The sequence below is a fragment of the Arvicanthis niloticus genome, chromosome 1 (assembly GCF_011762505.2).
Source record: "Arvicanthis niloticus isolate mArvNil1 chromosome 1, mArvNil1.pat.X, whole genome shotgun sequence".
Lineage (NCBI taxonomy): Eukaryota > Metazoa > Chordata > Mammalia > Rodentia > Muridae > Arvicanthis > Arvicanthis niloticus.
The window spans coordinates 7,628,191-7,652,559 of NC_047658.1; the positions used below are offsets into that span (position 1 = coordinate 7,628,191).

At 50.6% G+C, this 24,369-nt stretch overlaps 2 protein-coding genes across 5 annotated transcripts; one reads left to right on the forward strand and one right to left on the reverse strand.

The window, feature by feature from the left end:
* Positions 1 to 322: 322 nt before the first annotated feature.
* Rasgrp4 (RAS guanyl releasing protein 4) lies at positions 323 to 20,043 on the forward strand. 4 transcript variants are annotated; one of them, XM_034518589.2, is made up of 17 exons: positions 323 to 456; positions 2,999 to 3,183; positions 3,987 to 4,092; positions 4,217 to 4,279; positions 5,200 to 5,331; positions 5,434 to 5,587; positions 7,947 to 8,120; positions 10,611 to 10,727; positions 11,272 to 11,547; positions 14,521 to 14,601; positions 14,713 to 14,817; positions 14,949 to 15,067; positions 15,162 to 15,306; positions 17,441 to 17,477; positions 17,564 to 17,698; positions 17,813 to 17,928; positions 19,113 to 20,043. In XM_034518589.2, exons 1-17 carry the CDS (start codon positions 434 to 436, stop codon positions 19,167 to 19,169), a joined length of 2,025 nt encoding a protein of 674 aa, XP_034374480.1. In that variant the 5' UTR covers positions 323 to 433; the 3' UTR covers positions 19,170 to 20,043. The 4 variants fall into 4 exon arrangements, with proteins under 4 accessions (XP_034374480.1, XP_076787071.1, XP_076787075.1 ...); XM_076930959.1 differs by lacking the exon at positions 323 to 456 and adding an exon at positions 581 to 890; XM_076930956.1 differs by lacking the exon at positions 10,611 to 10,727.
* A 129-nt stretch (positions 20,044 to 20,172) lies between these two features.
* Positions 20,173 to 23,864, reverse strand: Fam98c (family with sequence similarity 98 member C). Its single transcript, XM_034499686.2, has 8 exons — positions 23,736 to 23,864; positions 23,491 to 23,636; positions 23,281 to 23,415; positions 22,785 to 22,990; positions 22,253 to 22,330; positions 22,056 to 22,172; positions 20,989 to 21,156; positions 20,173 to 20,508 (listed from the first exon to the last, which is right to left on the reverse strand). The coding sequence occupies exons 1-8, from the start codon at positions 23,774 to 23,776 to the stop codon at positions 20,365 to 20,367; spliced, it is 1,035 nt and encodes a 344-aa protein (XP_034355577.1). The 5' UTR covers positions 23,777 to 23,864; the 3' UTR covers positions 20,173 to 20,364.
* Between the last annotated feature and the right edge of the window lie 505 nt (positions 23,865 to 24,369).

Below are 24,369 nucleotides of genomic sequence, written 5' to 3' on the forward strand. Positions count from 1 at the left end.
AGGGCCGGAGCGCCGGAGGAGGCAGAGATAGAAATACAAGGAGAAAGAGAAGTGCAGAGAAAGAGGGGGGAGATGCAGACTTTTCTTTTGAGCCTGTTTTTACACACTTTTAAAAACTCTGTGAGTGTGTGTGACAGAGACGGGGGAGAAAGAAAGATGGAGCGAGCGATAGATAGAGAGCCAGCTGAGGGGGTAGGCAGCACCGGAAACCTCAGCAGGCAGGGATCCCCCGTGAGGGGGAGGGGAGCCTTTGGTCTCTCCCCAGCCTCTTCCTTCCCCCTGGCCTGGGGGTGGGTGGGGAGGGGCAGTTCCTCTTTCCTTCCTAAACACTGTGGACGCTCCAGCTAGCTCCCAGGGGCCTGACAATCTGGTTAGGGAAGGAACGAGATCACACTCCTGTCAGGACCCCTCCTCCCCGCCCCCTCCAAGAAACATGAACCGGAAAGACATCAAAAGGTAAGAGGACCCTCCCCAAGGAGACCTGGGAGAGCCGAAGTCCTGGTGCCACTGGCTGTGGGGAGTTGGGGGGAGATAATAGGGGTGGGAAGTGCCCCACTCCTCCAAGACCCGGCTCTAGTGGGGTCCAAGGATGAGATGCTTCAGGGAGCTGAGCACCTGAGCCTCCGTCACTGCTGCTGTCTCTCCCTGGAGTTTGAGCTGTCCTGTGTCTCTCCAACCTAGCTCCCTCAACTGGCTGCCCCTGTCTTCCCCGGGGTCTTCTCTGTTCCCTATTATGGTCACTGCCCCCAACCCCCACCCCGGACTGGAAACTCCAGGCTCCTGCAGGACAGTGTCCCAGGAGAGGTTCATGACGTAGGTCTAGGCAGCTTCCCTTGACTCTTAAACCACACCTGGCTGCTCCAGACACTACGGGGGCTGCCGGTTTGCAGGTAAGGGGCAGCAGGGTCTGAAATGGGCTTCTGTCTCTTGGCATTGCATGTCTGCCTGTCCTCATAAGGAGGGATGGTGCTGGGTTCCCAACCTGGATAGCCCGTCCAAGTCTCCTAGCATGACCCTGATGAGCAACGGGATTCAGTATAGTGAGGGAATCCTAGCTGCCCCGTCCTCTGCTTGTGTGGCCCTAGGTAAGTTACTCAAGTACTCTGTGTACTTCTGACAGAAGGTTCTGCTTCTGTCAGAGTTATCATAGATACCACTTCAGAGGGGCGTTAAGATCTTACTCTGCTTAGACTACTGCGCAGCCACGGAGAGCGCTGAGAAAGTACAGGCAGCTGGACTCACCCGGGAAATTTTAGATTCTGTGAGACTGTGGACTGACCTGAGAAGCTGTGCTTAGGCGGAATACCCAGGAAGGTGATGCTTTTGGCTCTTGGTGTGGGCGCCTAAAACAAACAAACAAAAACAAAAAACAACAAAAACAAACAAACAAAAAAAAACCCACTGATTTTTACAGCTCAGCCCTCAGATGCTCAACTCAGATGTGCACTTTATTGAACATTTAACAGCTATCTTAGCCCTTATGACGCTGCAGGGGACTTGGCAGATTTTAGTTTAGGATGTTACTATTTGTGATTTCACATCCATGCGGTGCTGAAAGCCTGGCTACCTCCTTCTGTCTTGACTCTGTGTGTTTGTGTGTGTGTGTATGTGTGTTGTTGTTATTTTTGAGGGGGTGTTTTTGTTTATAGAGTTTTGCTCTGTAGCCCAAGCTGGCCTCAAACTTGCAATCCACCTGCCTCAGTTTCCCAGGCAGCAGGGATTACAAGAGAGCAGCACGACATGCACCTTTCCTTTCCTATCTGGAGGTCAGCTTCCTCATCAGCCAGGTCCCTTTGAGGATCCAGGCTTTCTAACATCTGGGGAAAATCTACCTTTTCCTATGAAGAAAACAAGGGCCAGAAAGACATTGGGTTACTTATTAAAAAGGCACACGGCCATCAGAAATTTCTGGAATCCAGTTCTGGATGACTCTGAAGATGAGACGCTAACCTCTCCCTCTAGCCCTCCCTTCTTCCCACCACCCCCTTTTTCCCCACCTGGGATAGACACCTAGGGAGGCATATGACAGGAAAGGTTATTTTTAAACTTTCCTTGAAGCTGCTGTGGCCCCAGGGAACCTGCCTAGCTCTTAGGAGCCCGGGAGAAGCTCTGGTGTACTTCCTCTCCTGGCTCCAAAATGTGGGGAACAGGCTAGAGGCTGTTGGGTATGGGAAAGCTATCTTGGATGAGGGTTCTGCTGCCTTGCAGGGGATAGGATGGTCAGGTAGATTCCTAGAGACCTGACTAAAGGTCTTCTCCATCACCCGGACACAAAAGTATAACTTTTACAGAGTTGGGGCGGGGGAGTGACATTCTGGCATTGGGAGGAATCTGAAGACCAACTAATGAGACACCTTGGGAAGCCAGGCGTTGGTCCTAGGAGTAGGTCCTAGGATAAATCCTGGGGGTCTGCTTACTGCACGTTTGTGATGCTTTCAGACTATATAGTCAAGAGGAAATTTTTTGTGGTAATAACAGAGGATAAGGTAGTGAGGCAAAATACTATGTGTTTTCCTTTATATATGAAGCCTAGATGTAAATGTGTGTATACACACATACGTGCATACACACATACGTGACATGAAAGCAGAAGGACATTGGGAGAGGGGAGGAACCAACGAGATGAGAGGGCAGATGGGTGACAGATAGGAGGTACCAGTATGATGACGTGTGTTATGTGTGAAAGTGTCATAGGGAAACCCATTATTCTGTACACTAACTGTAAAAAAAAAAAAAAAAAAAAAAACAAAAAAAAAAAAAAAACAATAATTAAAAACAAAACAAGGAACGTCAGTGGTCCTTAGTCCTGGATCTTCAATCTAATATATTTTGGGGCTTGTCACCCATGAATCTTTCATGGGTATTTCTGAGATTTGATCTGCAAGAACTTTGGTCCATGGTGCCTAGGGGATTTGGGGCCCAGAAGAACTGTGGGAGTGTACTTAGAGAAAGGGGCTCCCATGATGCTTCGCGGTGGGCTTTTTGTGTGTACCTACAGGAAGTCTCATCAGGAATGCTCTGGGAAGGCAGGAGGGCGGGGTCGGCCACGACAGGCCCGCCGCCACAAGACGTGCCCCACCCCCCGGGAAATCAGCAAGGTCATGGCTGCCATGAACCTGGGAGTGCTGAGTGAGAGCAGCTGCAGCGAAGATGAGTTACTGGAAGAATGCATCCGGTGCTTCGGTGAGTCGCTGGGCCAGCCCCTCCGGCCCTACACCCAGCTAAGCATCCTCTCTCAGCCTTGATGGTTGGGGTGAACACGGCTGAGTAAGATGAATTTTCATCCTTGTGTTAATGATGAGAGAGAGCTTAGGTCTGGTAGCTTACTTTTGAAGGCTGAGGCAGGAGGATGAAGTTCCAGACCTACCTGGGTGATGTGGTGCAGGCCTTAAATCCCAGCACTCAGGAGGCGGAGGAGGCAGGCATTTCTCTGAATTTGAGTCCGGCCTGGTCTAAATAGCGAGTTTCAAGCTGGCAAAATGACATAGTAACTCATGCTTTAAAAAATAAATTAAGAGAGGGGCTGAAAAGACAGCTAAGTGATTAAATCACATAGCTCTCATCTAGAGGATCTAAGTTTGGTTCCCAGTACCTACCTCAGAAGGTTCACATCCACCAGTAATCCAGCTCCAGGGAACCTGATACATCTGTCCTGAGACGACTCCTGCAACCATTTGAGCAAAGCCACACTTACATGCGCGAGTGCGCGCGCACGCACACACTTTAAAATAATAAAATTAAATCTTAAAAAGTTCAAAGAACTTTAAACATCACAACCTTGGTTGAAAGCAAGGAGCCAAATTTTTGCCATTCCATGCACCTCCCAGCTAAGGAAACTGAAACATGAAGAAATCATATTGCTTACCCAAGTTCCTGCAGGGCATTACAGGTAGAGTGAACATGTACACCAGCCTGCCCTCTCAGTTCATGAGGTCATGGGTCTGTCGTTCAGGGCCCAGGCCAACAGCCTTTGCTTCCTCCTCCAGATTCAGCTGGCAGCCTACGCCGAGGGGACCACATTCTCAAGATGGTGCTTACGATGCATAGCTGGGTGCTGCCATCCTCAGAGCTCGCTGCCCGGCTGCTGACTTCATATCCTCCCAGAACCAGGATCTCTATCTAGAGGGATGGAGGCAGACCTGTAAACTCTTGGGAGATGGGACCCCGGGAGTAGGCAAATGGGGATGCTGGAAACAGCCTTGACTAGAACTTTCAAGTATCAGAAGGCTGCCAAAGATGCCCAGGAGCTAAGACAGCTACAGATCTGTTACCTGGTCAGGTAGGTTCAGTCCAAGACCCTCAGTGCCATGAAACACCTCTCTAAGGCCCACCCCCCCAAGCCTGATCGCTACCAACCCCACACACTCAGCCCCATTTTCAAAAATCCCATGCAAAGAACTTGTGTAATAGCTCATGCCTATAATCCTGGCATGAGATAGCCTGAGGCAAAAGGATCTCTTCAAGTTCAAAGCTAGCCTGGGCTATAGAGTAGACTTCAATTCAAAAACAAAAACCAAAAAAAAGGTACCAAAACGCCCATGCTAAAACGCCATTGGTTGGGACTGGACAGATGGCTCCGAAGGGCTGCTCTTTCAAGGACCTGAATTCAGTTCCTAGCGCCTGTATATTGGCTGATGACTGTAACTCCAGTTCTAAGGGATCCAGCACCTGACTTCTGGCCTCCAGGTGCACCAGGCATGTACACGTGGCACACATACATACATGTAGGCAAAACACTCATACATACAAAACGAAAATAAAATTTTAAAGAATATTAAAAAAAACATTCTTAACAGTTCCTGAGACATCTCCGCCCCCTACCCTTAGAACACTCAATTCTTGCAGATTCCTGGCCAGATCCCATAGACTCTCCTAGGTGAGACCTCAATTCCTACGTACCCCCAAAACTGCATCACCTTGACTTCCCAAATCTTCCCCCCACCTCATTCCTGACACCTTTACCGTCTTGCTTCCCCGTTGTCTCAAGAGATGCCTATACTGTTTTACCAGCTCTCCCATTCTTACTCGAGATCTCCCTATCCATCCTTTGAATCATCCCTCTAAGTCGTGATTCCAGAAACCCCAACACACAATTGAATGCCCATAGTTCCATGTTTAGAACTCCTTGGCCTAAAGCCCGCTTAACCTCTTCACCTACTGCCAGCCCAAGTTTACCTCCCATCTCTGAAACCCTCGCAGGTACTGGCTGACCCATCACCCTGAGGCAGTGCACCAGGAACCCCAGCTGGGAACAGTCATAAACCGGTTTTGGACCACTGTTGCTCAGGAGGGCAACATGGCCCAAAGGAGCCTAGGAGATACCTCCAACCTGTGAGCCCTCCTCTGCCCCACCCTATCCTTCCCATACCCTCCATGTCCCCCAAACCCTCAACTCTTGAGCCACTCCAATAACCTGTCCTTCTTGGCCTCCAGGCTGAGTCCTGGAGGGCCCGGTCCCCCGCCTCCCGTGAGTAGCCCAGGCCTGGGCAAGAAACGGAAAGTGTCCTTGCTGTTCGATCACCTGGAGACAGAGGAGTTGGCACAACACCTTACTTACCTGGAGTTCCGGTCCTTCCAGGCCATCACAGTGAGAACATCTTTCCCAGTCTATCCCTAAGCAGGCGACAGAATGGGGGCGGGGCGTGCTCCTGGCACAGGATTCCATATGGAACTATAGGTTTACTATTTTTATTATTAGTAGTAGTATAGTTATCATGTTAACAGCTCTGGTAACTGAGCCCAGGGTCTTTTCTGTGTTAGGCAAACTCCCTAACGACCTACATCCCCAGACTAGATTGTAAACTCTTGAGACAGAGTTTCTCTGTGTAGCCCTAGCTGGCCTAGAACTCACTCTGTGGACCAATCTGGCCTTGAACTCAGAAATCCACCTGCCTCTGCCTCCCAAGTGCTGGGATTAAAGGTGTGTGCTGTCACTCCCGGTTGCAGACTGAACACTCTTAAGCAGTCAAACCTGATGGCAGGACAGTCTGAGACAATGAGTTAGGCTGACTGAGAGCCAAGCCTGGTTCAAAATTTTGTTTATTTTTCTTGCTTTTATTTTATTACTAATTTACTTTACTGATTTATTATTTAGTATATTATTTATGTTTTATTTATAATTATATTTCTATTATTAATTTTATTTTCTTCCTTCTAAACATTTTTATTATGCATATTCATTTATTATGTTTGTGAGACATGGTAGACAGAAGCTAACTTGTAGGAATCTCTTCTCCTTCTACCACGTGGGTCCCAGGAATCCAGTGCAGGCCCTTTTCCCTCTGAGCCACCTCGACTGCCATTTCTTCCCCCTGTCCCCACTCTTCCTCACTTTCTGTCTGTCCTGTTGTTTGGAGACAGGGGTCTCGTGTTTTCCACCTGTGTAGCCAAGGATGCCTTTGAACTCAGTCCACCTCTGGAGTGCTAGCATTACAGATGTGCACCAACACATCTGGTTTGTGCAGTGCAGCAGATCAAACCCTGGGCTTCAGGCTAGGCGGGTGTTGTACCCAGGAGCTGTGCCCCAGTCCCCCTCAGCTCCTTTCTACCTAGTTTGAGCTCATTTTCCAGCCTCTCGGGTATTCATTCCTAAAAATAAGACCTTACCACTTCATAGAGTGCTTGACAGAATGAAAAAGTCCACTTAAAAGTGTTTATTGCAGCCGGGCTGTGGTGGTGTGCACTTTTAATCCCAGCACTTGGGAGGCAGAGGCAGGTGAATCTCTGATTTCGAGGCCAGCCTGGTCTACAGAGTGAAAACAGACAGGGCTACACAGAGACACCTTGTCTCGAAAAAAACAAAACAACAACAACAAAAAGTGGTTATTGCAATATGTTGAGGTGGCATGGGCCTATAATCCAGCATTTAGGAAGCCACTGCAGGGGGGTGGGCAGTTCAAGGCCAGGTTGGACTACAGGAGACCCTGTCACAAAAATACTTATTGTAGTAGGATCAATCACAGAATTGTGTTCAAAATATTTTATCAGTTATTCGTTTAGTCACCAAGCATTTCAATTCACCATGCTTCAGTTCCCTCATATGGAAAGGTAAAAATTAAAACAGAATATTAACAGTTCCTACCTGAGACCAGTGCATGGTTCACAGTAAATACCAGCTGAGGAAAACCTTTGAAATGCCTATATTACACTTCCCTAACGACATCTGCCTGTGCTTCTATATTGGAATGTAACAGCTGCTATCATCTAGACACTGGAGGAAAGTGAGGACCTGGTTCCTTTAGGAGACAGAATTCCAGATAGGGCTGGAGTCTGTGAATGTGTATGCCTGTGTGTATATGTGTATGTATGTGCATGCATGTGTGTATATGTGTGTGTATGTATATGCATATGTGTGTATGTATGTGTGCATGTGTGTGCACATGAGTGTATATGTGTGTGTGAGTGTATGTGTGTATGTACATGCATTGTGCATGTATGTGTGTATGTGTGCATTGTGTATGTGTGTATGTGCATTGTGTATGTGTACATGTGTGTATATGTATGTGCATGTGTGTTTATGTGTACATATGTATGCATGTGTGTGCATATATGTGTGCACATGTATATGGTATATGTGTATGTGTGCATGTATGTGTGCATGTGCATGCATGTATGTGTGCATGTATATGTGCATGCCTCTGTGTGTGTGTGTGTACATGTGTACTTGTGTGGTGTTGTAGATTCAAGTGTGGAGTATACACACTTTTGAGGAGAACAAGTAGAAGCCACTTTCAAATCCACTTTCTGTCAAGTCAGTTCCCTTTACTGACCTGCCACAGTCAGGCACATAATAATGAGCACAAGACTTGAGAAGGACACAATGGTGTCAGGGACCTCCAGCAGCCTGGGGAGACTTGGGCTAGACCATGCTATGACATGAAAGGTTGGGTCTGCCAGAAAGATGGAATGTGAGCAACATGACACACCCTGACCAACCTTGGCCTCAGCCCCAAGACCTGCGGGGCTATGTTTTGCAGGGCTCAGTGAGAGGTTGTCCTGCTCTGGAGGGTTCTGTGGGTCTGAGCAACAGTGTGTCCCGCTGGGTGCAGGTCATGGTGCTGAGTCGTCCTGGGCCTGCACAGCGTGCCCAGGTACTGGACAAATTCATTCGTGTGGCACAGGTAAGCCCCTGACCACCCAGTCTTTCCGCTTGCTTTATTTTATTTATTTTATTATATTTGAGAGAGAGTATCTCTATGTAATCCTAGTTGTCCTGAGACTCACTATGTAGACCAGGTTGGCCTTGAACTCAGAGATGCATCAGCCTCTGCCTACTTAGTCCTGGGGTTATTAAAGGTGTGCACTAACTACCACAGCTGGCTTCTACTTGCTTCTGGGACTGTAGAGTTGGCACAGCTACCTGACCTTCCATTTTGCAACTGACCAAGGCTCAAGGCTTTTTTAAAAAAGGCTTTTTAAATATATATATATATATATATATATATATATATATATATATATATATATTTTTTTTTTTTTTTTTTTTTTTAATTATTTCAAAGTGTGTGTGTGTGTCTGTGTGTGTGAGACTTGGGAGGCCAGTGGCACTGGAGTTACAGGAGGCAATTGTGAGCTGTCTGAAGTGGGTGCTGGGAACAGAACTCAGGTACTTTGCAAGAGCAGTATGTGGTCTAACCACTGAGCCATCTCTCCAGCCCCTGGCTCCACGATCTTGATCCAGCAGGCCATCTCTCACCCTGGCCTCAATCAAACTCCATTTTCCTGAGATCTAGCTGGAGCCTGTGACCTTGATATCACAGAGTTAGACCTTGCTTGGCTCCACCTGTTGGCTCAGTAGTTAGGAATTAACACACTGTTTCCCAAGCTCGAAGTCAAAGATTTTATCCCCCTGCAGAGAAAGGAAGGATCTTTTCCATGTCTCAGCTTTGGGTCTCTGGTCCTCAGGACCCCTCGGCGTCTTTGGGACAGTGGTTGTATCTCTCTTGGTGATACTTCAATACAGAGAGTCTTAGTCCAGTCTCTTTGGCCTTGACCTGTTGAGTCAGCCTCCCCCTCTCTTCTGGGAAAAGGGAAGCCCTGTGGTCAGGCCTCTTTGAATATCTCTGAAGCAGACCACGCCCTTTCTTATGAGCCTTCCAGCACTTTCCTTCCTCTTGCATGGCTATTTGTGTCCATACTGGGGGATTAAACCCAGGGCCCCCTGTACCCTAAATAAGTCCCATTACCACGGAGCCACGCCCCCAGCCCCTTACTGGGGAATTCTAGGCAGGGGCTCTACCACTGAGCCACGCCCCCAGCCCCTCCCTGGGGATTCTAGGCAGGGGCTCTACCACTGAGCCACGCCCCCAGCCCCTCCCTGGGGATTCTAGGCAGGGGCTCTACCACTGAGCCACGCCCCCAGCCCCTCACTGGGGGGATTCTAGGCAGGGGCTCTACCACTGAGCCACGCCCCCAGCCCCTCACTGGGGGGATTCTAGGCAGGGGCTCTACCACTGAGCCACGACCCCAGCCTCTCGCTGGGGGATTCTAGGCAGGGGCTCTACCATTGAGCCACGCCCCCAGCCCTTCACTGGGGATTCTAGGCAGGGGCTCTACCACTGAGCCACGCCCCCAGCCCCTCACTGGGGAATTCTAGGCAGGGGCTCTACCACTGAGCCACGCCCCCAGCCCCTCCCTGGGGATTCTAGGCAGGGGCTCTACCACTGAGCCACGCCCCCAGCCCCTCACTGGGGGATTCTAGGCAGGGGCTCTACCACTGAGCCATGCCCCCAGCCCCTCACTGGGGGGATTCTAGGCAGGGGCTCTACCACTGAGCCATGCCCCCAGCCCCTCACTGGGGGGATTCTAGGCAGGGGCTCTACCACTGAGCCACGACCCCAGCCTCTCGCTGGGGGATTCTAGGCAGGGGCTCTACCATTGAGCCACGCCCCCAGCCCTTCACTGGGGATTCTAGGCAGGGGCTCTACCACTGAGCCACGCCCCCAGCCCCTCACTGGGGAATTCTAGGCAGGGGCTCTACCACTGAGCCACGCCCCCAGCCCCTCACTGGAGAATCCTAGGCAGGGGCTCTACCACTGAGCCACGCCCCCAGCCCCTCGCTGGGGGATTCTAGGCAGGGGCTCTACCACTGAGCACTATCTTGCTGGGATCTTTAGACCTGAGAGCTGGTCTTGCATCAGCCTGAAAACTCCTCGGTCTGAGCATCTTGTTGGCCCTGTCTCCCTCCACAGTGACCTCCATCTTTCCAGCTTTCAACAGATGGAGAAAGAATTCCCCTTACGCTCTGTGTACCTCACACTTGTCCCACATCTCTCCCTCTTCCATGTCACTGTCATCCTAGTTAGTTCTATCTACCTAGTCCCCAGCTCCCATTCACAGTCCATGCCCTCACCTATGTGACTTTGACAGCTGTTTGACCCCCAGAGGCCTGACACCTGATCCATTTCTGAATTCTCTATCTCTGGCTGACACATGCCTGTCTATTCTCCAAGTCTGTCTAACTCTAGTACATGTCTGGCACCTTGCCAGTCTAACCTACTCACCTGCTCCCACTGGGCCACACTCCCACACGACCGACACCCCTAGCTCAGCACCCCTTCCTGCTGCTGCTCTGTGGTACCTCCCACCTCTGTCCATTACCTCCCTTTTAGAGGCTTCGCCAACTGCAGAATTTCAACACACTGATGGCAGTCACAGGGGGCCTGTGTCATAGTGCCATCTCCAGACTCAAGGACTCCCACGTCCATCTGAGCCCTGACAGCACTAAGGTAACCCCTTAACTCCCCAAAGTCTAAAATGGTCATATACCCTGAACTCACACTTCTTAACTGCCATCTGTCCCTACTCAAGGGCTCTGGAACCAACAACCTAGGACCTCTGTCCTCCAAATTCTATAGACCCCTCATTATCCCTAGTCTTTTTCCCTGAGCCACCTACCACAGTGTTGCACCACTGAGCAGTGTCATTGCACCTCACTGGTGGATTCTAGGCAGGAGCTCTACCACTGAGCCACGCCCCCAGCCCCTCACTGGGGGATTCTAGGCAGGGGCTCTACCACTGAGCCACGCCCCCAGCCCCTCACTGGGGGATTCTAGGCAGAGCCACGCCCCCAGCCCCTCACTGGGGGATTCTAGGCAGGGGCTCTACCATTGAGCCACGCCCCCAGCCCGCACTGGTCGAGTCTAGGCTAGTGCTCACTGTGTGTCTAGTCCAAATTCTGGATTCAGAGTCCACAATGGAGACTGCTACTATCCCCCTCCAGGAGGCTCAGATCAGTGACACTCTGGCTCACAGCATGCACTTTCTACACAGGTCCTGCTGGAGCTGACAGAGCTCCTCTCTTCCCACAACAACTATGCCTACTACCGCCGCACCTGGGCCGGCTGTACTGGCTTCCGACTGCCGGTACTGGGTGTACACCTCAAGGACCTGGTATCTCTGTATGAGGCCCATCCAGACAGATTGCCAGATGGCCGCCTGCACCTACCCAAGTTGAATAGCCTCTACCTACGGCTGCAGGAGCTGACAGCACTCCAGGGACAGCATCCCCCCTGCAGTGCCAATGAGGACCTGCTGCATCTGCTGACGGTGAACTATGGGCCCTACGTTGTGTGAGCTCCCTGGAGATCCCCGGGGACCAGTATTTACAGTCCTTGGCTACTGGGAATCTCTAGGACCTGGATGGATAGTTATGGGATGAGAAATTTTTGGTTGGTTTGCTTTTTGCTGTACTAGAAATTGAAACTAGGCCCTCACTTATAATCTGTGACCACTTAACCAATGAGCCACGCCCCCAGCCCCTCACTGGGGGATTCTAGGCAGGGCCTCCACCACTGAGCCATGCCCCCAGACCCTCACTGGGGGATTCAAGGCAGGGGCTCTACCACTGAGCCACGCCCCCAGCCCCTCACTGGGGGATTCCAGGCAGGGGCTGTACCACTGAGCCACGACCCCAGCCCCTCACTGGGGGATTCCAGGCAGGGGCTGTACCACTGAGCCACGCCCCCAGCCCCTCACTGGGGGATTCCAGGCAGGGGCTGTACCACTGAGCCACGCCCCCAGCCCCTCACTGGGGGATTCCAGGCAGGGGCTGTACCACTGAGCCACGCCCCCAGCCCCTCACTGGGGGATTCTAGGCAGGGGCTCTACCACTGAGCCATGCCCCCAGCCCCTCACTGGGGGATTCTAGGCAGGGGCTCTACCACTGAGCCACGCCCCCATCCCCTCACTGGGGGATTCTAGGCAGGGGCTCTACCACTGAGACACACCTCCTGCATGATATATATTTAATTTTCTACCCATAAACTATATTTCCCTTTTCCTTTAGTATTTTTTATAAGCTACAGAGGCATTTTTAAAGAATCATTTATTTATAATATATTATTATATATTATTATATATATTATATAATATTATATATTATATATATATAATCTGTCTTCAGACACACCAGAAGAGGGCATCAGATCCTATTACAGACAGTTGTGAGCCACCATGTGGTTACTGGGAATTGAAGTCAGGGCCTCTGGAAGAGCAGTCAGTGCTCTTAACCACTGAGCCATCTCTCCAGTCCTAGTATTTATTTTAAGATCAGGTCTCACCCTATAGCTCATGTGAGCCAGGCAGTGATCCTCTTGTTTCAGCCTTTCAAATGCAGTGGTTCCAGGTGTGTAGCAGGAAGCCCAGGTGTGGAACACATGAATCTAGGAGTCTGGCTAGCTGTGTGACTACATAGGGAATTACATCCCTCAGTTTCATTGCCTGCAAAACAAGCATAATAATAGAAGCCACTGCAGAGTGTGTTTAAGAAGAACCAGTCAGTAGTGTCACAGGAAGTTGTCAGTCAGAACAGCATCTGAGCTGGTGTGGTGGCTTACAGCTTTAACAGTCCCAGCACTTGAAAGGATGACACTAGACAACTGTTGCTAAGTCAAGGCTAGCCTGGGCTAACCTGTGTCTCAAAGAAAACAAAAGAGCAGAATCTGGAACATGACAAACACACTTTTTTCCTGACTGGAGGCTCACCCCAGGCCCCTGGACTGCTTTAGGCTTTCGTATCCCTGCAGCAATAAGGGACTGGAGTGTCCTGCCATGGGAGAGCCTGCCTAGCAAATGACAGGCCCTGGGCTTCCATCGTCAGCTCTGGAGAGAGGAGGAACAAGACAGAATATACCAGTGTTCTGAGACCCTTGGATCAACAGTCCAAACTTCCAGCACGGGCTGTACCTAAAATGCAATCAGAAGCTACCAACAGCTATTGTTCATATGCACCAGACCCCATTACACATGCTTCCCAAACTCAGGAGAATCATAAGTTCCAGGCCAGCCTAGTTTACATAGAGAGATCCTGTCTCCAAAGACAATAACAAAGTAATAATAATAATAAAATAATGTAGAGAGAAATTTTTTTTTTTTTTTTTTTGGTTTTTCGAGACAGGGTTTCTCTATGTAGCTCTGGCTGTCCTGGAACTCACTCTGTAGACCAGGCTGGCCTCGAACTCAGAAATCCACCTGCCTCTGCCTCCCAAGTGCTGGGATTAAAGGTGTGCGCCACCACCGCCCGGCAAGTAGAGAGAAATTAAGGAAAACAACCAACAGAAGCCATATGCATGTAAATCCATGTGCCGACACACACAGAAGCAAGAGCTAAGGATGTAATTTTGTGATGGTAGCACTTTTTGTTTGCTGTTTGTTTTGTTGACACAGAGTCTTACAATATACCCCTTGCTTGCCTAGAACCGTATAGACTAGGCTAGCCCTAAACTTTTGACACTCCTCCTTCCTCTGCTAGCGTACACTTTGATTCAGGCATGTTTACCATGTTCAGAGGGTAGGAGAGCATGTTTGAGACCCTGGGTTTGATCCATAGAAGTATGCAAAAGAATCCAGGTCACTTTGACTTAATAACCCCACCATAGGAGAGTGCCTTTATGGTGCTCATTTCGTGGGTCAGGAAAGCGGAGACAGAAATTCTGAAGGCTGTGTAGTGTAAGCTTAAAGAACTGATTTCACATTCACTGAGACAAGAGCAGGCATAATTGTCAGGGCTCAGTGCAAATGAAAATATGTAGCTCGTTGTTAAATTCTAAACATCCAGGAGGCTAAGAGAAGATCATGAATTCCAGGCCAGCCTGGGCTATGTGGTAAAACTCTCCAAAAGCATGCTGGGGGGTGGATGATGAAACATGGCTCAGTGGTTAGGATCTCTTGTTGCTCTGAGAATCTCCTTTCCATTCCCATCATGCACGTGGGTAGCTCACAATTTACCGTAACCCCAGCTCCAGGGGACCCAGTGCCTTCCCTAGGCTCTGTGGGCACCTGCGCGTGCATGGCATACATACATGCAGACACACACACATTTAAAAAAAAAAAAAAAAAAAAAAAACCTCAGTGGGAATAAGGCATCTCTAGCTTGTGGAGGAATCAGTATGGAGGGTGACAGGTATGGCCAGATAGGTCCAAAAGTCTGTGGAGAAGGATCTGAGAGGACAATGTGAAGAGGGTCTAGGCAGAGACTGACCTAAAGTGGAACGTTACATTACTGCCCTGCCCATCCCCCAGCTTTCCCTGGATCTCTTCTACACAGAAGACGAGATCTACGAGCTTTCTTATGTCCGGGAACCACGCTGTCCCAAGAATCTGGTGAGCCTTGACCTCTGACCCCTTCACACACACACACACACACACGCCCCGATCTCTGAGCCCCTGCTCAAGTCTATGCTTTGACTGACCATGTCCCTCTGTGTCCTCTAGCCACCGTCCCCCTTCAAAGCACCTGTGGTGGTGGAGTGGGCCCATGGTGTGACACCAAAGCCAGACAGTGTGACTCTGGGTCAGCATGTGGAGCAGCTAGTGGAGGTGAGGGGGAACTTCGAACTGCAGCCTGGTGGAGGGATGCGGGGGGGGGGGGGGGGGGTGGGGAGGAGCTAAGCCTGCAGGGCTAGACCTGGGTGCCTTGTCCTCACCCTACTCTCTGCATTTCTCTGAAGTCTGTGTTCAAGAACTACGACCCAGAAGGCCAGGGCTCTATCTCTCTGGAGGACTTCGAGCGGCTGTCAGGCAACTTCCCCTTTGCCTGCCATGGGCTTCACCCACCGCCCCGCCATGGGTAAGAGGCCTTAACTTCTGAATCTTCCAAAACTAAGGATCCTGAACATGCCATGAGCTGCCAGTCGTGCTGAGGTGCGTCCTTTGCCCTGTAGGAGTGGCTCCTTCAGCAGAGAGGAGTTGACCAAGTACCTGCTCCATGCCAGTGCCATCTGCTCCAAGCTGGGCCTGGCCTTCCTGCACGCCTTCCAGGAGGTCACCTTCCGCAAGCCCACCTTCTGCCACAGCTGCAGCGGCTTTGTGAGCACTGGTCCTGTTAGCACCCTTGGGATCCATCTCCCCTGGATTGTCTCAGCTCCTCACACCCTAACTTGGGCCAGTGTTGGGGCAGGGTTTGGGGGAGGGGCTTCCAGAAATGCCCCAGTCTCAGATAGTCCACAGAGTTCATATAAGCACCAAACACTGAAATTCCTATATTCTATGTGTTCACCAAACTGTGCATGATATTAGGTGATCTTCACCAAGACAGTGGCCAAGCTGTGCATACTATCCAAAACCTCAAGTAATTCCCCAAACACTGGATAACCTGCAGACTGGGTAGATTGCCTTGGGTATGGTGGTGTACTATAACCCAGGAGTACAAGTTCACTCTCAGGTACAGAGTGAGTTTGAGGCCAGCCTGAGCTATAGGAGACCCTGTTCTTTAAAAACACTAACTTAGCTGGATGTGGTGATGATGCACGCCATTAATCCCAGCACATAGGAGGCAGAGGCAGGCTGATCTCTGAGTTCAAAGCCAGCCTGGTTTACAGAGTGAGTTCTAGGACAGCCACAGAAACCCTGTCTTGGAAAATGTAAACAAAGAGGCACTGACAGAGCTGAAGAGAAGACTCAGCAGGTAACATCCCTTGCTGCCCTTGCTGAAAGGCTGGGTTTGCTTTCCATCAGTTGTGAGTGGGCAGCTCACAGTTGTTTGTGATTCTAGTTCCAGGGTTTCCAGTGCACTTTTTCTGCCTCTGAGGGTACCTACATGCATGTGTTGTGTACACAGACAAGTGGCATGCATGCATATGCCTAAAACAAAATAAATGCGTTTAAAAAAAATGATAGCTGGGCCTAATAGCCCATGCGTGTAATGCCAGCATTTAGGGGACAGAAGCAAGGGATTTCCACAAGTTGGAAGGTAGCCTGAGCTATATAAGTGAGCTCTAGATTGGCCTTGGCTGCAAACAGAGTGAGACCTGTCTTAAAAACAGGCCAGCCAGCTAGTTCAGCAGGTGAAGCTGTTTGATGCTCAGCCCAAAAGCCCCGGGTCTGTCTCCAGGTGGAAGGAGAGCACTGATTGCATGAAGTTGTTCTCTGACATCATCGTGCCCTGTGGCATGTATATGTGTGTGCACACACAGACACACAGATATGCCAAGTAGTGATAAAAACAAAACAAAACAAAAGCAAAACAAAAAAACACCTTTAAAACATGTTACTCAAATTATTTTTCAAAAAAATGGTAAAAAGTAAAACAAATTTAAACATTAGCCTGTGCACACCTTTAGTGCCAGCACCTAAGAGGCAGAGGCAGGCAGATCTCTGGGTTTGAGGCTAGCCTGGTCTACATGAGGCACTCCAGGTCATTAAAGAATATTTAGTAAAACCAGCACTTAAAAGAATCAGTCTCTGATTGTTATACCCTGAACCACCCAAAGCTTATTTCATTTCCAAATTAAAGACATCTTTTATTTTTGATGGTTTTCCCTCAAATTTTGGCCTTTTCAGACAGGGTCAATCCTATGTAGCTCAGGCTCCCGGCACTACTATGCCCTGGGTCTTACCACAGCTGGCGGGAGGAAGTGGTGTGGCTGGCACAGGTGCACCTGGAGGCCACACCCAAATTTATATTTTAGGACAGAGGATATAGGACAGGATAGGGGATGCTTGTCCTCCATGCACAAGGCCCTGGGTTCAATTCTCAGACGTCCCACCCCGACACACACACTTAAATTGATTGTGTAGCCCAGCATTGCCTCAGCCTCTTGGGGTTACGAGCATGTCTCCACACCTGGATTCAGATTCTTGATTGTAGACAAATCTCAATCAAATCAAGACTACTTCATAGATCTTCTTGTTTCTTTACTGTTAGGCCTGCATTTGACATAGCCCATGAGTCAGGCAGTTCTGGGGCCTAGAGAGACACTAGGAACTACACACACAATCCCTGCCCATAGAAATTTATGAACTCGGTTTACCTAGTATTTTCTAATATCCTGCATATCCCTACATTTGGGATAATCTCCATGTTCCTAACATTTTGATTAATTGTCAGAATCTTAAGAAATTTCAAAACCCATTGGCTTCCATCCGCTCCCTCCCATGCTCCATCCCATGCTCCCTCCTTCAGTCCAGCTAACTGCTAACCGACTTCCCTTCCTTTCCCCAGCTCTGGGGGGTCACCAAGCAAGGTTATCGCTGTCGGGGTAAGTGAGATGCCTTCAAGAGGGAGGGACTCTCAACCTGCCGGCTGGAAGAGTGAGGCACTCTTTTAACAGCTCCTTCCCCCCAGACTGTGGGCTGTGTTGTCACAGACACTGCAGGGATCAAGTGAGAGTGGAGTGTAAGAAGAAGCCAGAGACTAAGGGTGACCCCGGCCCGCCAGGTGCACCTGTGCCAGCCACACCACTTCCTCCCGCCAGCTGTGGTAAGACCCAGGGCACAGTAGTGCTGGGAGAAGGGCCCAGAGGATGGGGTTCACTCCTCAGGTCATGGGGTCCTTCCTGCCAGTCAGAGTCACAGCTCTTCCACCCACCAACAGGCTCAGAGGAAAGTCTCTCCTATACACTGTCCCCGGATCTGGAGTCTGGTTGCCACCTCCGCCATGCTTGGACCCAGACGGAGGAGTCCTCCCACTCTTCCTGGGGGCCAGAGATGGTAAGAAGTCCCTAGCTGCATCTGGGACAGGCAGGCCGTTTGTCTGGGCAAGCATGACAGATGTGAGAATCACAGAAAAGTGAAATCATGTAAAAGCCCTCAGTCACCTCGATGGGAGGGTATAGACATTGTCTATCCTGGTATGCTTTCTGTTACTGGGTGAAACGCTGGCCAAAATCAACACAGGGGAGGAAGGGTTTATGTGACCTGCACTCCCACGCCCTTGATCATTTTCTTGAAGGAAGTCAGGCAGGAACCTGAAAGCAGGAACCAAAGCAGAGGACATGGAGAAGCGCTGCTTGCTTACACGCTTGCTCTCTCTCCGTGGCTTCCTCAGCTTCCTTTCATATATAGTCCAGTACTGCTCGCCCAGAGGTGGGCTCGCCTACACTAATCATCAATCAAAAAAATGCCTCATGGCCATGCCCACAGGTCAGTCTGATGGAAGCAATTCCTCAGTAAAGGTTCTCTCTTCCCAAGTGACTCTAGTTTGTGCCCTGTTGGCAAAAGCTACTACCCAACTCACTTTGTAACCCTGGCTGGCCTCAAACTCACAATCCTCTTGCCTTGGTTTCCAGAGTGTTGAGATTATAGTCATGAGCCATCATGCCCAGTGGACACTGACTAGTTTTTATTGTGGACAGAGAATACTAGCAGTTTTAATATACTCGGGACAAAGGTGGGTAACTACTAGCACAGAAAATAAAAAAAAAGATTCTGGGAGAAAACATAGAACTAGGCATGGTGGCTCAAACCTATAATCCCAGCACTGAAGAGGCTGTGACAGGAGAATAGCCACAACTTCCAGGCTAGCCTACATGGTGAGGATCCGGGTCAGACTGTCCCAGGAGACCCTGCCTCAAACAAACAACAAAAAAACAAAACAAAAAACCTGGTAAAGCAAGAATCAGGCCCAAGATGCTCACCTATCCATGTGATCTTGGCATACTCTTCAGGGTCAGGGTAGGTAGCATCCACTTGAAACATGGTGTCCCCACCAAAAACATAAGGCCAAATAAGGTCAGGGGCTACAATAAATATTATCAGAACAATTTTCATTCCTAAAAGGCAGAGATTTCATTTTGGAGTATTGGTTTATTTACTTAGCCACAATCTGAGTGAGACACTGGTCCTGGTTGTGGAGAAATGAAGTACTTCTCATTGTGTATTTTTCCTCCTTCCAGGTGCCCTGCCCAGCACCAGTTTTACCATCCAAAGCTTCCTCAAAGCCCAGCATCTGAACAGCATCTGGAATCTTTTCCCTTACTCCTCTAACCCCCACACTCTGACAAAGCACCCACCATCTTCCCCCCACCAAATGTCCTTTTGCACTGCACTGACTGCCAGTCACGCTCCTTCCCCTCACTTAGTGTCTGCTGTTCTGTGTTGGATGCATATGGACTCCAGTTGTGCCAGCTCCCCACTTCCCAGAGAAGGAAGACTAGAGCTCAGTAAGATTAACCTTCAAGCCCAAGGTTTGAGAGGCAGGACTCACATCTGTTTTAAAACTGCAGTTCTGAACCAGTGGACCACATGGACTGTTGGCATGGGGTTGGGAGGCTGTGAGGGTGGAGGGGACAGGGTTCTAACCAGTGTCAGGAAAGGGGCTGGTTCGGGCAGTATGTGTGAAACATCTTCCTTTGCTTGGAACCTCCCATAGCTTGCTCAGGGTAAAACCTAATCCTGTGGTTTACGAAGCTCTGCAAGGTCTGTCTTCCCTTCCCACTGCTCACCCTTAACTCAGCCTCTTCCACCTACACTGGCCTCTAGACTCCTAGAACATGCCCCCAAATATTTCTACCCCAGGGCCTTTGCACTGCCTGCTCCCTTTACCTGCAATGACTCTCCTGCTCTGGAACTTTGTTCCAGTGATATCCCCTTGGGGAGGCCTCTGGACCTCAAAACTTGTTCTGCCCCCTGCCCCCTTCTGCTTTATTTCCCTCTGTGGTACTTTGGTCCTCTAACAAGCTAGACATTCACCTATTTATCTTGTTAAATGTCTGCCCCTCCTTGCCAGGAACAGCTCCCCAAAGGCAGAGATGTTTATCTATGTATCTCTAGATGCAGTACCTGGCAGAGTTGGTACCAGGGAGCACCTATAAAGTGTTGGTCTGATGCTTCGATGTGTCTTTTCCCACACCCACATAAAAAGCAGAAGGTTTGTCCAGACTTCGGGGTGGAAATCTACTACCCCTCCACAAACTCATACACCCCTGACCTGGTCCCTATAGAAACAAGATCCTATAACCATCAAAAGAATTAAATTTATTTTTCAGACAATACAGTTCATAGTGTTGAGTGGTGGTGGGTGTAGGGCATTTATGGTCTCTGGAACAGGGAAGGGCAGGTTTGCCAAGGATAACCCTCAGTGACTCCCGAAGGATTGCCAGTGGCATCAGCACCTGGCAGAATCTGCAACCAACCCTCGAAAGCCCTTTACTTCTTCTTCTTTCTGCGGCCCCAGCGCTGTTGGCCAGCCTTCCCCCTTCCTCCATCTTCTCTTCGGCTCTTCCAGGTAGGCATGGGAGCTTCCAGCTCACTTGGGCGCCCCCCACGGTCTGGCACATCACCCATAAGCACCTAAGAGTTGATAAGACTTGAGTTTCAATAGGAGATAATAAGAGCTGGGTGTGCTAGTGTACCCCAACATCCTACCACCTGGGAAGTGGAGGAAGAGTTTCCACCCAGCCTTTGGCTACATAATGAGTTGGAGATCGCCTGGGCTATCTGGGACCCTATCTCAAAGGGGGGGGAAAAAGCTGGACAGTGGGACATTCTATACTTTTAGTCCTGGCACTCAGGAGGCAGAGGCAGGAGGATCTCTGAGTTAGAGGGTACCCTGACCTGCAGAGCAAGTTCTAGGACAGTAAAAGCTACGCAGAGAAACCCTGTCTCAGAAAAAATGAATAAATCTTCCTAGCTGACATGTAAAGTGGATAGTTTGAATCCAGTTGAGTCTAGAGGCCAGGAACCAAGGAGAACACTGGACCAGAGAAACCCCAAAAGGCCAATCTAAAGGCTGAGAACGCCCAGACTCTCCCCTGGCCCAGGTGTACCCACCTTGTTGATTGCACAACTGGTCCCTCTTCGGGCAGCCACACTGGTAGCTGGGACCAGGCGGGAAAGGTCAGCTCGGGCAGCCAGAACATGGGCGGTAGAGACATCAGATTCTGGAGTCAGAAGCCCTCGGATTGGGAACAGCACTGCCTTCATGACCTCTCCATGGGCCTAGAGTGTGGGAAGGGCATACATGGAGAAGGTGCCCAAGAGCCCATCCCTACTCAGGGTCTCTGTGTGCTTTGGAGGGGAGGCTTTCCCAAGGTACGTGTGCAGTGGTGGAGAGGTGGGCAGGGTGGCATAGAACTGAAATCTCAGCACGAGGGAAGGGGAAGGATCGGGAGAGGTGGCCAAGATCATCCTCAGCTGCATGGCAGGGTGAAGCAGAAACAAAATCTTACAAGTGCTTGACCATGAGTCTGGCTGACAATCACAGGGTACCACCACTGGAGGGATCCATGCAAGTCCTATTATGGTGGCATGAGATGGGACACTGGCCACATCTACCTGTCCAAGCCTGCGTGTTTCAGCCTCCAAAACCATAAGCCAAAAGGAACTTGTTTTGCGTTAAAACATTCTGGATTTCTGGAATTTTGTCATGACTACATAAAACCAGCAAAAATAGTCTTACCGTCTATTTTGTAACATACAGTAAATAATTCCCCAGCCAAGAGCTGGGCATTCTAGAATGCCCTTGAGGCCCTGGGAGTATAGAAGTCTTCAACCCTGTAAGATTCTAAAGGGTGGGTTGGAGAGATGGCTCAACATTAAGGAAACTTACTGCTCTTATGGAAGACCTGAGTTCAGTTCCCAGTACCCACGTGGTGGCTCACAACCTTCTACAGCTCCAGTTCCAAGGGGCCAAACACCCCCTTCTGGCCTCTGTGGCTACTGCACACATATGATGTGCATACACATAGGTGAAACACATAAAAAGAAAACTGAAATCTTAAGATTCTCAAGGGGCCTGGGTCCTAGAATCCCCAAAAGCATGTATTCCACCCTCGACCCTCTCCCCTGCAGCTGAGCCTCCCTGGCTGGCCTGCTTATTCTTGCTATGGTCCCCACACCTCTGCCCGATCACCCCAGTGGAAAGCAGATGTTGTGAGGTCAAGACGCTTCAGGAGGAGGTGGCGGCGGCAGCGGTACTGTTTGGTCAGGCTTTGGGACAAAGACTCCAGGGCTTCCTGGAAGGAAAGGTCTCAGTCACACCCAAGGTCCCGTCTCTGGGGGGATACTGTTCACAGTTGTCTACACATCCTCTCACCCATCGTGATGCATCCAGTGGTGAGTTAAGGAGGGGCTTCATGGACTCTGGGGGCAGGGAAGGCAGCAGCTCAGAGATCTGGTGGGAGAATCAGTGAAAGCCAATGAGACAAACAGGATGGACCTTCTCGAGGGCTCTAGTTCCCCTCGGCCGTGTGAACCAGATCTCAGAAGTGTTAATGACTTCTGCCAACTTGACAACTGCTATTGGATATGGGAGTGCCTGGCCCACTCTGGGCAGTGCTGTCCCTTTGGAGATGGGCCTGGGCTGTATAACAGAGGTAGCTGAATAAGCCAGTGTTCCTCCATGGTCAGCTTGAGTTCCTGCCTTGGTTTCTTTCAGTGATGGGCTGTAACTTGTAAAGGGAAACAAACAGTTTCCTCCCCAAGCTGGCTTTGGTGTTTTATCACAGCAAAAAGCAAATTAGAATGAATGGTCCCTGTCACTGGGTCATCCTTTCTAGAGTTGGTTTTGAAAACAGGATCCTTTCCACAAGTAAGGTGTACCTCAAGAGGGATCTCTTTCTCTCTACCTTGTCATGAAACTCCCGAAGTAGCTGACTAGCCAGGGTTCCACGCAGGGGTCTAGGGAGCCCCAGGGCTTGAAGAGTTAGCATCAGCTCCTGAACCACACCATTCCCCTCCTTTGTCCCTTCTTCACAGGATGGCACAGGGCTAGGATCCCCCTGGAGCCTTAGATGCAAGAGGCGGGCAGCCTGGAGCTCAGAGCAAAGAAACCCTAAAAATAGGAGTAGATCCCTGCCCAACCAGAACCTTGGCCCCTTCCCCAGAGTAAGCCTCACCCACTTACACTGGGGGATGTGGGCCCACTTCGGAACCACCCAACTGGCGTTTAACTCATTAAAGCTTTCAGAGGCCTTTGTCAGAATTCTATCCTAGCCCTAACCGAGCTTATTTACGGCTAAGCTTTGGCCACGCCCCCGGAGGCCAGTCTGCATCAGAACCCGCCCCCTTCAAAGGCCCCGCCCACCGCCGCCTCGCCTCCCGGGGCCTTCCAGGCAGGCTCACGCAGGAGGCGCAGGCCACCGCCGGGCTCCCGCAGCACGGTGGCGCAGTCTCCGCCGCAGAGCGCGCGATCCGGGCAGTGCAACGCCCGCAGCAGACCGGCCAACTGCCGCAGGAACTCTTCCTCTGCGTCCGGGCCTGCGGGAGGAAGAAGCCATCAGGGAGCAGTGGGTTCCGAGGCTCCACCCGCCGTCCACCCAGCTCTTCACGCACCGTGGCCGGCGCCCAGCACTGCGGTGCCCTCGTCTTGCAGTTCCAGAGCTCCCAGAGCCGTCAGCTCAGTCGCCAGCCGCGCGCACAGCGCCCTGAAATCCGCACACGCGGGGCCCCGAGACTCCCCCTCCAGGAGGGCATCGTACCTGCGGCGGGGCGCGCGTCAGTGCGAGTCCCTCTGCGACCGCGTCCCCAGGCTAGTGCGCCCTTCCCGTACCCCTAGGCCACACCACCGAATCTTTTACCCCAGTGTCAGCAGGTCACCAGCTACCACGGCCCCATCCATGGCAACTCGGTCTTCAGACCCAGAGTGCGCGCCCCCTTCCGCCAGGGACAGGCTCCGCCCCCTCCTCCCTTTGCCTCCTCCCCGCCGCTATCCAATCACATTCTCGTGCGAAGGCGCTTCGGCGCTCCTATTGGTTTGGTAGCGCGCCACGCGCGCCCTTCGTGTAATTTGTCCAGTGTTGTAAATTTTACAGCGTGAGGTTTGGATCCCCTTAGGTCACAGGAGACTTGAGTGTCCCTACTGTCGGGGACATAAAAGCAAAAAGCAAGTTATTTACCTTTCCCACTCTTCTTTTTTACATTTTAATTTGTTTTAGAGGCAGGGTCTCGATATATACAAGTATGCAGCTCAGGCTGCCCTCTTGGTCCTGCTTCCTCCTTAGGTTTGCTGGTTGACAGGTATGAGACACGCCCAGCTGCCCTTTGTTCTTAATGCACCCCAGACCGAAGGTCCCGTCTACTTTTCTTTTCTTCCACCTTCGGATTAGAATATCAGCACACCCCCATATCCACTCTCCCACTACAGCCAGACTCTCCTTCCACCTCACAGCGGGCTCCAGTGTTAGCCATCCTCTCTGCCTCTGTAGGCCTTCG

Excerpts from the sequence above, each read along its gene's own strand:
- Rasgrp4 (XM_034518589.2), top strand. The coding sequence starts at position 434 with ATGAACCGGAAAGACATCAAAAG. Across the intron at positions 4,280-5,199 it reads CAGATCTGTTACCTGGTCAG|GTACTGGCTGACCCATCACC; the intron begins GTAGGTTCAGTC and ends AAACCCTCGCAG. Across the intron at positions 17,699-17,812 it reads ACTTCCTCCCGCCAGCTGTG|GCTCAGAGGAAAGTCTCTCC; the intron begins GTAAGACCCAGG and ends ACCCACCAACAG.
- Fam98c (XM_034499686.2), bottom strand. The coding sequence starts at position 23,776 with ATGGATGGGGCCGTGGTAGCTGGTGACCTGCTGACACTGGG. Across the intron at positions 23,637-23,735 it reads GGTGACCTGCTGACACTGGG|GTACGATGCCCTCCTGGAGG; the intron begins GTAAAAGATTCG and ends GCCCCGCCGCAG. Across the intron at positions 21,157-22,055 it reads ACTGGGGTGATCGGGCAGAG|GCCCATGGAGAGGTCATGAA; the intron begins GTGTGGGGACCA and ends CCCACACTCTAG.